This window comes from Arctopsyche grandis, chromosome 3 (genome assembly GCF_051622035.1).
Source record: "Arctopsyche grandis isolate Sample6627 chromosome 3, ASM5162203v2, whole genome shotgun sequence".
NCBI lineage: Eukaryota > Metazoa > Arthropoda > Insecta > Trichoptera > Hydropsychidae > Arctopsyche > Arctopsyche grandis.
In genome coordinates, this window is record NC_135357.1 from 20,980,408 (window position 1) to 20,994,946 (window position 14,539).

Here is a 14,539-nt window from a genome sequence, read left to right on the forward strand (position 1 = left end):
ATTGAAAAGTTTCGTCAGTATTCGAATGCCTTCTACATCCAATAATTTTAATTATTCTACAGGAATAGAATCCTTTCCTGGAGCTTTTTTATTTTTGGCCTTTTTGATTGCATATTCAACCTCAGATTGTAATATACTCAGACTTGATGTTTGAAATCCTTCCCCTATTTCTGGTTCAGTACAGCTCTGGTTAATTGTAATCTGCGGTTCGGCAATTAAAAAAAAATATATATATGAGGAAAAAGATGAATGGGGTAGTTGTCATACATAAGAAAACTTCATTGTATCATAATATTATATAAATATATTCAATAATATGAACATAAATTTTGTTACAGAATAGTCAGCGTTACATAAAAACTCATTAGAATGTAAAGTAATTTGAATATGTTGTATATTTTAGGGCGAGGTTGAACAAAATCTAGAAAATATATTTTTCTTTAAATATTTTAACATTTGTACATATGTATATAGTTAAATAATACTTTATTTATGACATCTAATGACAAACATATATTTAGATATATATACATATGTACATTAGGCTGGAGCGAAAAACGCGAACTTAAATAATTTCCTGTGCCTCTAACCAATCGATTAATCTCCACTAAAATTTCGAAAAAGCGGATCTTTTTCATATATCTTTGTTTTAAGAACCGTTTAGATTTTTTTGCTATTTAAAAATAAATAAATTGTTAATATTGCAGTTTAATTGGGTCGATAATGATAAGTTTTGACTGATTAACGAGAATTCAAAGTCACCGTTTTACCAGAAACTTTCATACAAAGAGTGTAACACTCACAGCGTCCATTTCTATGGAAGAAGCGTTATTTTTAGAAAATCGTCATTTTTATGCCAAAATTTTTTAATATAAGCAAGTTAAATTAAAAATATAAGAAAGCCAAAATGTGATATAATATTTTGACGCTAAAATTCATGTTTTACATCGTAACAGTCATAATAAAGAATTTTGTTAAATGCATCTAGAAAAAAAGGCATTTTTATACGACAAACACCAAAAAATGTCGAAACCTCTCTGAACTACGAGATTTAAATTAATAAAAGTCTTCTTCAACGATTTTCACGTTCGCAGACTGATTATTTATTTGATCTTGTTTTAAATATAATTCAGCAATCTGACGAGCAGATGTAGCCTCTTCTGCTGTTTTGTCTTCTCTCAAACGTATAAACCTGCAAGATTACAAAATTAAAATGATATTTTACCGCTTGCCACTATACATTAAAATAGCACAAATTCAACATACCTTGGGAACCGCAGTGATATTCCTTTTTCTGGATCCACTAAACCAACGGCAGCTTTGTGAACTGGCGACAGTGATAAGTCGCCACACTTCACTTCCCACACTAGATTTGGCACAAACCAATGATCAGGTTCTAATGCTTTGTCAAATCTGTGAAAACAGTGAAATGGAAAATGTAGGACTGCATTAACAAAGGCTTCATTTATAAATAGCTGATAGTCTAATAGTGACAATAAAAATAACGAAATAAATTTATTTCTCTGGGCGAAGAGCATAAAGCCTCCCGCAAACCGACGTCAAAAAATGCACAAATAAAACACAAGCCAATGTAAGATAAACTCATATTAATTAATCACCTATAATAGTTTTTAGGTGCATCTATTACGTGTTCTTTTAATAAGTTTGAATATTTTTGTAAATCTTCATCAGAAAAGCCTGTGCCTATTTTACACAGAGTTTGATATTCATCAGTATCCCTATCGTGGCAAGCCAACAAAAATCCTCCGTAAACGCCTGCACGCTTTCCTCTACCAAGGTAACCACCCAGAACCACAGCATCAATAGTGTCACCGATGCCCTCAATGTAGTCTTTTTTTAACTGAAATAAAGGAAGTAAATATAACATATAAAGATTCATGAAATACACAAATTGTAATAGTCAATTGTAAGTCAAAATAAATATGTAATAATTTATATGCACGAATGTGTACATTTGCCAAGTTTTTACATATACATATCGTTGAATTGCCTTAATTTTTTCACTATATTAAATTTTAATTTAAGTGAGCAAGGTTTTCTTATTTTACTTTTAGCCAATTCCTCGACCTTCTGGCAATTTCATATGTAGCATCTTTTCCCATCAATGTTTTGATCATAAGTCCTTCACAATTACCGCGTATACTTTCTTCTAAAAATTCTTGAATTTCTTCAGTGGCACTGCAATCAAGACTTGTAGCAAAATGCCACTCACCTATAACAGAGTACAAAACAATTCGATTTCAACTTGTTTCTAAGTATTAATAACACTGAGCAACAAAACATGACCAGAACAGACACTAATCAATCTTTACTAAGTTTGACCCACTGAATGTTGGTTTTTATGATGTAAATGATAATTATTTTTGTTGGTTTCTTCTCATTTACGAGATAAGAGCGTTTAAAAAATCTTTAAACTCAAAATTTAGTATTGCTGTGTCAAAAGTGAGTATTGGAATCGATAGTCAGATACTTTTTCTATTTTATGATTTTTTTATTGCTTTAAAATAGTCATAATTAATTATATAGCGAATTTTTAAAGTGGAAATATCCCTTTTTTATATTTCCAAAAGCCAAAAATCTGTAAAAATTGCGCATTTTTTAAACACCTTTTAATGTTGGAATTTAGTGAACTTAGTATAGATTGAGTGTCATCGGCGCAAAATTTTAATACCTTCAGTTTCAATAAAATTTTCTTTGAGAAGCTGTCTTCTCTCTTCTAAAGGTTTTCGAACCAATGATTCCCCATTGAGATATAGTAAATCGAACATAAAAATGCAAACTTCAACTTTTATCTCAGAGTTTTTTGCTTCTTTGCGTTTCCTTGTCGATAATATCTAAAATACACACATGTAATTAATAATCTTCATACGAAAACAATTACATACATCTACTAAAAAAACAAAGAAAACTCACTTGGAATGGTAGAATTTGTTTTTTTTCTTTATCCCAAGCTACAGCTTCACAATCAAGTACACAACTTGTAACAGTCGGCTTGAGTGCTTTGCCAAGTCGCGACAAAATATCCGGATATTTAGTAGTATTGTTTTCCAAGTTACGACTGTAGATTGAAGCTCCAGGAATATCCACTGTATTAACGTCACCATTTTTGGTGCATGGAATATGAATTTGAGCTCTCTCCCCATCATACTTCCATTCACAAGTAAACTTCAAATTTTCGAACCTGCAAGAATTAAATAATTACCAATATATTTGCCTGAGAGGTGGAGAAAAGTATACACAAGTAATGTTAGTAAAGGGATATGTGGACAAAAACCTGTGGAGAACTTCACTGATGCCTTTTGTGGGGTGTGCCAACATTGGTTTTAGAGGAATACCCGGTGTGAGTTTGCAATGAAGTGGAAGCTCCATCACACCATGTTTCAATATTACAGGTACGACGAGATTATAATTTGGACATTCACAATATGCAGTTTTGAGTGTAAGAGCTTGCTCATCTATAATCCCCTAATATTTCAAGGTGTAATAATTATTTTATAATTAGTATAAACTTAATTAACTATAGACAAGTCGTACTTTGAACTTCTCGGCAGTCAGGCCTTTCGAAGCATTTAGAAGTTGATCATTGGAAGATTTACATGGAGGAGTAAATGAACACGCTTGAGCTAGAGCTTGCAAAACAGATTGCTCAGCCAATCCAATACGTAGTTTTCCAGCAAGAGATCTAAAACAAAATTTGTTTTCTTTCATAAATGCTTTTTTTTTTTAATATATATTATATTATATTGTAATATATTTATATATACATACCGTATTATATATTTGCTCTCACAATCTTTGCAAGCGACAAATATGGACTGAATTTTATCAAGTTTTTTTGACATCGTCGAGTGACCTTAAAATTATTTTTTTTAATAATATAATGCCTTAAATTCGATAAAATAATACACAAAGAAAGGCTATAATTTATTGTGAAAATTTCAGAATTAATCAATATGGACCTTTATCCTCTCAATAAAATTGAAAGTTTGTTTCGTATAAAATCTATAATATCTAAAATATTAAGATAAGATAATCTCTTTATATTGCGGATACTCGCTGATTCCTGCAGCAATAATTATTTGATGTTTTTATGGATCTATCTATAATATTATTTTTACAAGATTTCCTTAGTTTTTTGTATAAATTACCTGTCATCAAAGCAATTTCCTTGAATTTTTCGAAGACCTTAATTACAGTCAATGGTGGAGGACGGTGCATTATTCGTTGGTCGCATCGGGACCGCTCTGCAACTATACCGAGATCACCAAAACTGTTACTGTCAGTCTTTATCTGGGCTACAGACCTTCCAGTACTTTGGGCTATTGCTTTTATCAAAGTAGTTTCAGCGACACCTGAAAGCATTATGACAATAGTTTAAATACTGAATAAAAAATTAGTCTATCACTTATTTATTATACTACATATAAAGATAATGAATATGAAACATTGTGGAGATATAAAATATTTAAAAGGCAAAAACGAGACTGTATCTGTATATCAATACTTTGTTTACACATAAATATTAAATAATAATCAAACCAAATATTGTTGTCAATTTAATCACATTTTTTATCTATGAATGTCAACAAATAAAGCAATAACTATGTAAATCGTGTAATCTTGATTGATTCGTCACATTATCATAGGAATTTGAGATACTCGAAGCTAATAAAAAGGAAAAAAGATTACCTAGTTCCAAACTTTCATATGCAGGTGCGAGTTTGTTTAATGTTAAATAAACACAAGGCAAAAGATCATTGGGAGACAAAACGATCACGGACCTAAAAAAATTGCACAAAGTCTCGACAATCTTCAATCGAGCTGATGTCTTTTCGATTTCTTCCAAAGTTCTAGCCAGTGCTATGTATGGAACTTTTTCATTTATCTTCCAAATCGCATCATTTATTGGATGATATGATGAACTTGCTTGGCAAGGATTGTAATTTTGTGTCTTTCCCGTTTCAGTTATTCCAAACCATTTTTTAGTATTTGATTGGGTTGAAGATACATCATTTTCAATCTTCAGTTTAGTATCTGGAGAATTATTAGAATCGGAATGTTGCTTTTTTTTCAAATTTTGTTTCTTATTGGAAGGTGTATGATTCTCTTTTTTTATATTTTCTTTAGTACCTGGAGAATTATCAGAATCAGAATGTTGCCTTTTTTTTAAATTTTGTTTCTTATTAGAAGGTGAATGATTATCATTCTCTATATTTTCTTTAGTACCCGGAGAATTATCAGAATCGGAATGTTGCCTTTTTTTTAAATTTTGTTTCTTATTAGAAGGTGAATGATTCTCATTCTCTATATTTTCTTTGGTATCGAGTACATCTACAGTTTTTATCTCAGTTGAATCATTGATAGTTTTTATATCGGTCAATGCAGTAGTAGCTGGATGCGTTATTACATCTTTTTGTTTACTCGGCGAAGACGATTGAGAATCGCCATCACTATTAACTCTTAGTCGTTTTTTCTTCCTCTGAAAATATACATCAAATATTTAATGCAAAGTATCGATTTAACTCTCCTGCTCTAAATGTCTTAGTAGTATCAAATAGTCAACTTGAAATTGATTAGGATTTCAATTCAAACGTTAATACATCTACATATGTACTGTTTATTTAGGGAGAAAGTTCATCAAGCCTTTTCTAATTATTGTTACCATTCAAACTCATGTTTACATTTTACACATACTTGTGTTAAATTGTTATGTAATTACTATAACTATGCCTCAATTTTAAAACAATATTAGAGTATAAAAAGAAAGAATTGATTGACAATGCCAAATATGAGGAATTTCGTTTGAATTCGATTTATTCAAGACAAAAGCTTTTAAAAATAATTTAATTAAGTTTCAGTAAATATATATATATGTACATATATTATATTATCAACATAAAAAATACATTTATTTGTGAAAACTTAGTTATAACAGTGATTTAAAAAGCGCAGTTTAAATAATATATGCACACCATCGAAATAGAATGTAAAGATAGCCCTCTTCCGTAGTAATTTGTAGATCTAAAACGTGTCATACAGCAGGGGGATTTACGGGTCTAGGAGGGTTGAAAGTGGAAGGAAAAAGAATTTTGCAAAATGGCGTCAACAGACAACTGTTGCAACTAATACATTTTTTTTGCGGATTTTGAAACATTTTCACGGTAACACTTTTGGCGAGCATCTATACATTATATATCGATGATGCGCACACATATGTAGCAAATATTGTTACGAATTTTAGTCGAACACACTCACAGATGTGGGTATTCATATTAAAGTTTAGGGAGGTAACTATTTTGTCGGCGGGTAGGGATAAAGTGTGCATATATAACGACGGCTTTCACAGCAAATATGAGTTGTTTTATACTATAAACACCTGTGTCTTGACAGGAAATATCTCATCTTCACTGGAAGCGCTCTGTGACGAGGGTCTGCGCGGCACGAGAGCAGGTGGAGGCACGGTCGGAGAAGTGCTGGAAGGCGGTGATATCTTCGTGAAAAAAGATTTGATATTCCTCTGAGACATGATGCTGCGATTGGGAAGTCGTCTGGAATAGAAACGATAAAATATCATATATGTATAGATAACACGTAATTAACGTGCGAGTGAAAGTAAAAGTACCTGGAGAGCGCCTGCGCCCCCGAGAGCCTCAAAAATGACAACAGCGCACCGAATCTGACGCCCCTGCAGCTGTCAAAGCTGGTTTGCGCGCCAAATTTCACCCCTCCCCTCCACCCCCTTCCCCGCTGCCATCTGCGTTTCTGTCATTTCCCCTTCCGCTTATTCCATGTCATGTACACTTTGCACCGATATGATTTTCTCGTAATTGCATCTATGTATTTACATATATACATATCTATCTAGTTAGATATTTAGTTAGCCTGAAAATAAATTGTCTCGATCTGGTGCAATTCTTTTTGATATCGTCAAATTCGGTATATAATAGCATTATACTCGAGCTAGAGAGATGTAATAACAATAGAAGGGCTCTTACGAATAAATAATTGTTGTCAATATTACGCGGTACGTCTCTATAAATACGCTACAACGTATGGAATACAATCGGATCAATTTACTTATACAAATGTATCCCATGATGTTTATTGTGTGTTTTTGAATGCATTGTGCAATTTTTACCGATGCTTGCCCATCTTGCGAGTTATATAAACAAACAGAGAAGTTTTTATCGGATATACGTCGAGCACTGAGGATCAAATATGACTGATGCTAAAATTATTTAGGATTGTCTGTGGACAATCGTCACTTGACAACAATATGACGCCTGAAGCCACTTCTATTAATATAACATTTCTTTGACTCAAGCGGTCAAGGAATTAGAGGTTCTAGAGGCTTGGGGGAAATGACGTATATTTGTGTGTATTTTCTAAATCGAAATCTGAGATTGAATCCCTAAAAATTTTCTGAAAAATCATAATTATAAATATATAATTTTTTTACACCTTTTTTCAATTTTCATCTGCTAGGAAAACGGTTAATTTTCAATAAATAGCAGGAGATGTTATAAATGGGTTCCTTAAAGTTAATCTATAGATAGATTATCCAGCATGAAAATAACGTTCCACCTTCAGTTTGCGAATCTGATTGAACGTTTAATTTAAAATGAAAATGTTTATTTTTGTTTTTTTAGATGTACAAATAAACATTATTTAAATAAGAACATGTGGGGGATGAACGAATGAGACGACTGGCATGTTAATGCACGTGTTTATTATATGACAGCTAAAGGCAGAGTGAGTAGCGGCTCTCCGAACCCAGCCGAGTTGGTCCCCACTCGCAGGAAGGCAACCAAACTCGACCATGTCGTATAAGCGAGCCGCCACAAACATATTTCTACCTTTAAATTTAGCGTTTGTCGATAATAGGATGCCATTATGATGAACAATATTTTTTTTAGTTTTTTTATGATTCAACTTTTTTTTTCCATGGTGTATATAACAATAGAACAGTCGAAATTCCCGTTCGCTGGCTCCAGACGAAATTTTACAGATTTATTATTTCTCGCTTTGGTTACAGACTTGACTCGGAAGCTCAGATTTTAAGGTCGAATTTTATTTTGGGTGGGCCGAAGGGAAGTTAGGCTAAATGAAATAAAACGTGAATTAGGCACGTTTAACGCTTAACCTCAATGCTTAGGAAACATTCTTGTGTTGCGCTATCGCTCTCACTGAGGGAACAGTCTGGTGGTTTGAACAGCTGATCTCCGGCCCGAGATCGGTCCGAGAAAGGAGAAGAAAATACGGACGGGGAGGAAAAGAGTGCGGAAAGGCGACGGGCTGTGCAGCGAGAGGGGCGGAGGGGATAGAGTGTGGGGGCGGCGGGGGGCGAGGGGTCAAAGGGGGGCGAGGAGTGCGGTGCGGTGAGGTGCGGTGAGGTGCGGTGCGGTGCGGTGCGGTGTGATGGACCCTTGCGTGGCGTGGTTCCAGCCCGAGCAGGAGGGCCCCGCTCAACGGGTGTGGCTGCGCGTGTGGGACGGCGGCTGGGAGCCCGACGAGGAGCGCCGCCGCCCCCCCGACAACCGCGCCTCCACCTACAACATGAACGAGAACCGCTCGCAGCTCATCGGAGAGTTCGGCGGCTGTCCCTGGCGGAGGCACGACTTCCGCTACAGCCGAGGCGTCATCGGGTACCACCACCTCCACCACCTCCACCAACACCACTTCCCCTCACTCTTCATCCCCTACCCCCTACCCTTACCCCCATCCCATATCCCCCTCACACACTCGCACACCTTGCACCATCACATAACCTCAAAAACTAGTCGCCCGCCCCTCTCAAACGTAAACAATCTTTCGGCGCGGCTGTTCACCCCCATCCGAACGTCAAACGTCAAAACCATGCGACTCTTATCACATTCCCCGTCTTGACTTGTATTCTGAAAAGAAAGATTTACTTGAACATAACGCTAACGAGGCTGAAACAGTGCTCTCCCTTTTTGTCGAATCGAATCCATACACTATTTAGGAAATGTAATACAATCCTATGAAAAACAAGTTAGATATATTCTATACGTCTAAGTTTGATATATTTTATTAATAAGTGTGAGATGTTCAGCTTTGCACATATCAACGCCGAGTTAATTCTTCAGTCGCGTCTTAACCTGTATGTGATACTTTTCTTCTTTTCTTAGCCTTATCCCATTTATTTAGGGTTGGCTTTCCTAGTGTGGCATCGCCACGATCGTCTGTTCTGTGGTAGTTTAAAATCTTGGATATTTTTCATGACAAGCTCCATCCACATGAGTTTTGGCCTACCATGTCTTCTCGGGTATTTTGTCTCAAATGCTATTTTTCAGCAACGTTTCATAAATCGTGTCGATTCCACCTATCGCTCGGTTAGATGGCTCAATTTATGTTTCATCTTTATCTGAAAAAGGTCTTTCAGCTGAAAACACGCAAACCGATGACAACCACTAAAATTCCACCAAGCTATTTAAGTAACTGTTCTTCAGAACGAGCCAACATAAAAAATGCTCAGATGTCAACGGGAGACTAACTATCGTGACCGATTTGTTGTGAACGAAACGTCCGTGAGCGATATATCGGTGACCGAAGTGTCAGTGAGCAAGATGGCGGTGTATGAAATGTCGTGAGCGAATTGTCAGTGAACGAGATGTCATGTACATATATATCGAAAAATAATTTAATATACATTTTGAGTTGCAATAAAATGTTATCAGTTTCTGATGAAATGATACCTAAAATATGACCCTCACATATGTACGTACATATATATTGCTAATTAAGTAATTTTATTTATGTCTCATCGTTGGACTCGAAAATTATTTAATATAATTATTTTATTATTTACAAACTGCGTTATAATTTCAGGCTGCACGAGGAAATCGAACAGTTCTACGCATACATGTCTCCGACACCTGTAGAACATAAAGTTAGGGCACACGCCGTTCGTCGAATTACAGATGCCGTACGCCGATTGTGGCCGCATGCGCGAGTGGAAGTCTTCGGTTCGTATCGTACGGGTCTCTATCTTCCTACAAGTGACATTGATCTAGTCGTAATAGGTAAAATTACAAATTTCAATTCATATCGAATGCTTTGGTGTACGTTCTGACTTAACGAATTGTGATTTCAGGCAATTGGGAAAAGTTACCTCTTCGTACGTTGGAGCGGGAATTAGTCGATCAAGATATCGCCGAAGCGAACTCGATCAAAGTGCTCGAGAAGGCGACGGTACCCATAGTCAAAATGACAGACAAATTTTCAGACGTCAAAGTGGATATTTCCTTCAACATGTCGAGCGGTGTGAGAAGTGCTGAACTCATTAAAGAATACAAACAAAAATATCCTGTTCTATCGAAACTTGTTATGGTTTTAAAACAATTTCTTCTTCAGAGAGATTTGAACGAAGTGTTTACGGGCGGAATCTCTAGTTACTCGTTAATTCTCATGTGTATAAGTTTTTTACAGTTACATCCTAGACCTGAAAAGTTCAACGATCGTGCTAATTTAGGTGTTTTATTAATAGAGTTTTTTGAACTATACGGACGAAAATTCAATTATTTTAAAGCCGCCATTCGAGTTAAAAATGGCGGGTGCTACGTTTCCAAAGATGAGATTCAAAAAGAGATGCATGAAGGACATCGACCTAGTCTATTGTGTATAGAAGATCCGTTAACTCCCGGTAATGACATTGGACGATCCAGCTATGGTGCTCTACAAGTAAAATCAGCTTTTGACTATGGCTACATTGTTTTGCAACAAGCAGTGACACCTGCCCTCGACAATTCCATATTGGATTGCAACAAACATTCCATCCTGGGTAGGATAGTAAGAATTACTGATAATGTTTTGCAGTATAGAAGGTGGGTGAAAGAAAATTTCAAAGCTAAGTTCTTCGAACAACAACAACATCCAGTAGTACAAATGCCTACAAACTGTTTCACACCGTCTGGCAGTGAATCTAGTCACACTGATAGTGACTTGGTATATATTTCATTTGAATATCAATATTTAACTTTAAAAGCTAAGACGAAAATGAAAGGAGTGTAATGCAATTTTTTTTAAACTGATTATTCGTATTTCCTGTCTATTCTGTATCAAGATATACATATATCACACCACATAACATGTTCTTAACGATAATTTCAATCCAGTAATTTTTCCTGTCTAATAAATGTTTTGAATAATTAGAAATATTTTCCACTGTCGTGATCAAAAAAAATCAACAGACATGTAGCAACAACTCATAACCGTCACCGATATTGTTGTGAATTTAAATAGATAAGTAATTTGTTTATTGTATTCTGTTATAATGCCTACAAATATACAGAGCAGGTAGTGCATTATACTCTGTTCAAAAAGTCTTCAAACTTTTACTATAAGTATTTTAATTGTTGGATTGTAAAATGAATGCAAGTTAACAAAAATATTTTATTATTTTAGGATCTGGAAGAGCAATCAAATAGTCGTATACCATCTCCAAACAACAACACTATGAACACACCAAGTTTTCCACCTCCAGCTCAAATACTTTCGAACATAGTACCTCTGTCTTCCGAGCATCGGAGAGCTTCTCAGCAAAATGTCATCATACAGCATATAACATCAAACCCTGATTTCAATACTGTAACATCGACGGGTGTTATACCTCTACATTACCATCATAACCCCCATATCCCTGAGTACTATTCAATGTCGAACGGTTTGAAGGGCATTAGAACAAATAATAGTGCTACTGTCCAGTTGCCCCATTCATCTAGTGTCAGTGAACCTGGTGGTCGGTCGAATTCCAATCGCGTGATAGCTTCGAGTAATACGAAACAGAGACGTTATAATAGTTCACAAAACGTAGCCGTGCCAAAGCAAATGAAGTCCAATAATGAAAATCAGTTGACAATTCATAATAATGGCAGATATTCTCCGGGTAGGTACAATCAAATTATTCCTCACAATATGACAACGGGACGGCTGAATAAAAAACGGAAACCTTCAGGAAATCCTCACACTACTCAACAACAACAACCCGGAGGCAACATGCCTGCCAAGAGACCGCAAGAATACTCAAGCTTGGGCCGATGATGTGAACTTTTTTTGCCTGCTAAATTCAAGCATGCGTGTGAAAATCGTGACATTACGAACTTACTTTCGAAATTTTAATTTTATTTCAGATGAGTTCATATGTGCTAGTGTGAAATGTGATTGAAATTTGTATTTGATATTTAAAATCTTTAAATTTTATAGTTAAATTTCACAGTTTCTTTTGTAAATATTTTTATTTCATTTGTCTAGTTCGATATATATATTTATTTTAATACTCGGATATGAAAATATTGAAAAGTTAGCCATATATTATTTTAATTTTGTCATGTACAGAAATTGTTTTTATCGAGACTAAGAATATTGCTTAGGTATTTATTTTGATCAGTTACGCGCACACATTGTTGTGAATTTTTTCACATTCGCTAGTTAAGTCAAGCGTAGTATATAAATGGCATGTCACTAATATTAGTTGTATAGTGTACATTTTTTTTTTTTTTTTGATTTATTTTTATTGTTAAATGTTGCAAGTATGAGTTTTATTGTTTATTTGCTTTTTCTGATCTATTTGTAATAATATACCTGCATATATAATGCATGTTACGTAATAATTTCATTCATAATTTTATTTTTTACTGAATTTGAAAAATAAATTTTGTATCTGAATTTTTTGTAAGAATAACTTAACTTTTAACATCTCAGAATACCTTTTTTATGTTACTGTGCTGATGAATTTTCCACCATGTTTAATTTTTTTTTTTTGTAAATCAATAATGTTGCTTTTGTAATTCATCACGTATGGTGCAATCAATTCGCATAATTTTTTAAAAAAATATTGACACTCATTGCTCCAGTGATAATGTAAATTAAAATATACATTTAATAAAAACTATTTTGTTAACGATTTTCTTTATTATTTAATCTTAAAAGCAAATCCTATCCTGTGGAGACTTGAATGGGAACTTTTATTATATTACATTGAAATCTTTGATCAATTAAAACTGTTTTAAAATAACAATTTAACATTGGGTTTCAATTAATTTAACAGCTTTACTGTAAATATTACTATTAATTTTGTTAATTATAAAATTTAACGCATATTCTACCACAAGCAATTAAATCTACATTACATGTATGGACCATTAATAAATGTAACGCAACTTCTGATTCTGTTGTACAGTTTTAGGTGGAGTTGCCGAAATGACAATATTAAGTTTGAGTAGGTTTGTTTGGGTATCAATTGGACTGAAAATCAGATGATTAACTGGAGTTGTGAGTTAACGTATGATCGACAATCATTCGATCTAATGAGCCAAGATGTGACTTGTAATTTGTGATTTGACTATATACACATTTTGAAATTTTTTTTCATTGGTCATAATATATAACGTCCATGAATGGTTCACTATTTTATATGTACCTATACATTGATGTTATTTTTCAATGTAACAGCTCATTAAAATTATGTCTACAATTTTGATATGTTATTGTCGCTTAGGTTATCAGACATACTGCAATAATATGTTTAGGTGTTTACTGTTGTCAAATCTCTAATTATGTACATACATGTTTCTAAAGGTAATTGGATTATTACGCACATTGCGATCGCCCAAAAGACAATTTTTGCTAGTAAAATCGCAAATACGGAATATTTGGCACTCGAGTTCTCGTTAATATGATAGTTAATATGACTTTTCGGCTGCCAGATGTTCCGTTATAGAAATTTTAGTGACAATAATCACCGAACTACATACTAAGGGCGAAAACATACCGAGAGGCACGCGGTACGTGAAAAAATAAACAATCACGTATAACATTTCCTGCGACACGCAATCCCAAAAATCATCCCCTGGAATGTTTTCGGTGATATTTTATCCTTGTATTGACACAGGTTTGACGGTGATCGATAACGGTTATTTCATTATTTGAAAAAAGGTAGGAGAAACTTATCGAAATACTAAGATCGTATGAATTAGCAATGAACTGGGAATGCCCTTTCTTGGCTGGAAGCCACGAAGGCGTGCCATGCCATTCCCTTCAGTGTGTTTTCGCATTAATACATTTCTAACGGAAACATTAAGGGCATAAGCAGTCAGTAATGCATTTAGAGGGTGAGACGAGGCTTTGCCCTCTTCCAAATAAAAAAAAAGAATAAATAATGAAATACTAGCTATTTTCAAATAGCGGCGTACGAGGTTATTAAAAGGTTTGGAATAAATATTTTATTACTGTTTCATGCGTTTTATTTAATTTTGATATTTTTATCCATTTAACCCAAAAATGTCCGCGGAAATAATGTTCAAGCGACAAAATGTTCAAAAATCCTAAATTTTCCTATTTTAATGGAAAAAGTAACTTTTTATTGTATTATATGTTATATATCTATCGATGTATATGGTACTTTTTATCGTATAGATCGCTGATGTTATTAAATTAGTATAAATTACAGGTATTCTCAACCGCACCAACATATTCTTATTTAAATTGAACAATTACATTT

The 14,539-nt window shown here is 34.3% G+C and overlaps 2 protein-coding genes across 4 annotated transcripts; one reads left to right on the forward strand and one right to left on the reverse strand.

The window, feature by feature from the left end:
* Window positions 1-283: 283 nt before the first annotated feature.
* Window positions 284-6,800, reverse strand: DNAlig1 (DNA ligase 1). Of its 2 annotated transcripts, XM_077446514.1 has the most exons (14): window positions 6,644-6,789; window positions 6,398-6,569; window positions 5,248-5,500; window positions 4,711-5,151; window positions 4,170-4,373; window positions 3,790-3,874; window positions 3,556-3,703; window positions 3,296-3,486; window positions 2,935-3,202; window positions 2,693-2,855; window positions 2,070-2,233; window positions 1,620-1,861; window positions 1,267-1,413; window positions 284-1,192 (listed from the first exon to the last, which is right to left on the reverse strand). In XM_077446514.1, exons 2-14 carry the CDS (start codon window positions 6,545-6,547, stop codon window positions 1,057-1,059), a joined length of 2,592 nt encoding a protein of 863 aa, XP_077302640.1. In that variant the 5' UTR covers window positions 6,548-6,569; window positions 6,644-6,789; the 3' UTR covers window positions 284-1,056. The 2 variants fall into 2 exon arrangements, with proteins under 2 accessions (XP_077302640.1, XP_077302639.1); XM_077446513.1 differs by having other exon boundaries at window positions 4,711-5,500; window positions 6,644-6,800.
* A 1,438-nt stretch (window positions 6,801-8,238) lies between these two features.
* LOC143923137 (terminal nucleotidyltransferase 4B-like) lies at window positions 8,239-14,265 on the forward strand. Of its 2 annotated transcripts, XM_077446663.1 has the most exons (5): window positions 8,315-8,666; window positions 9,871-10,064; window positions 10,136-10,986; window positions 11,446-11,926; window positions 11,996-14,264. In XM_077446663.1, the coding sequence occupies exons 1-5, from the start codon at window positions 8,440-8,442 to the stop codon at window positions 12,079-12,081; spliced, it is 1,839 nt and encodes a 612-aa protein (XP_077302789.1). In that variant the 5' UTR covers window positions 8,315-8,439; the 3' UTR covers window positions 12,082-14,264. The 2 variants fall into 2 exon arrangements, with proteins under 2 accessions (XP_077302788.1, XP_077302789.1); XM_077446662.1 differs by having other exon boundaries at window positions 8,239-8,666; window positions 11,446-14,265.
* Window positions 14,266-14,539: the final 274 nt, after the last annotated feature.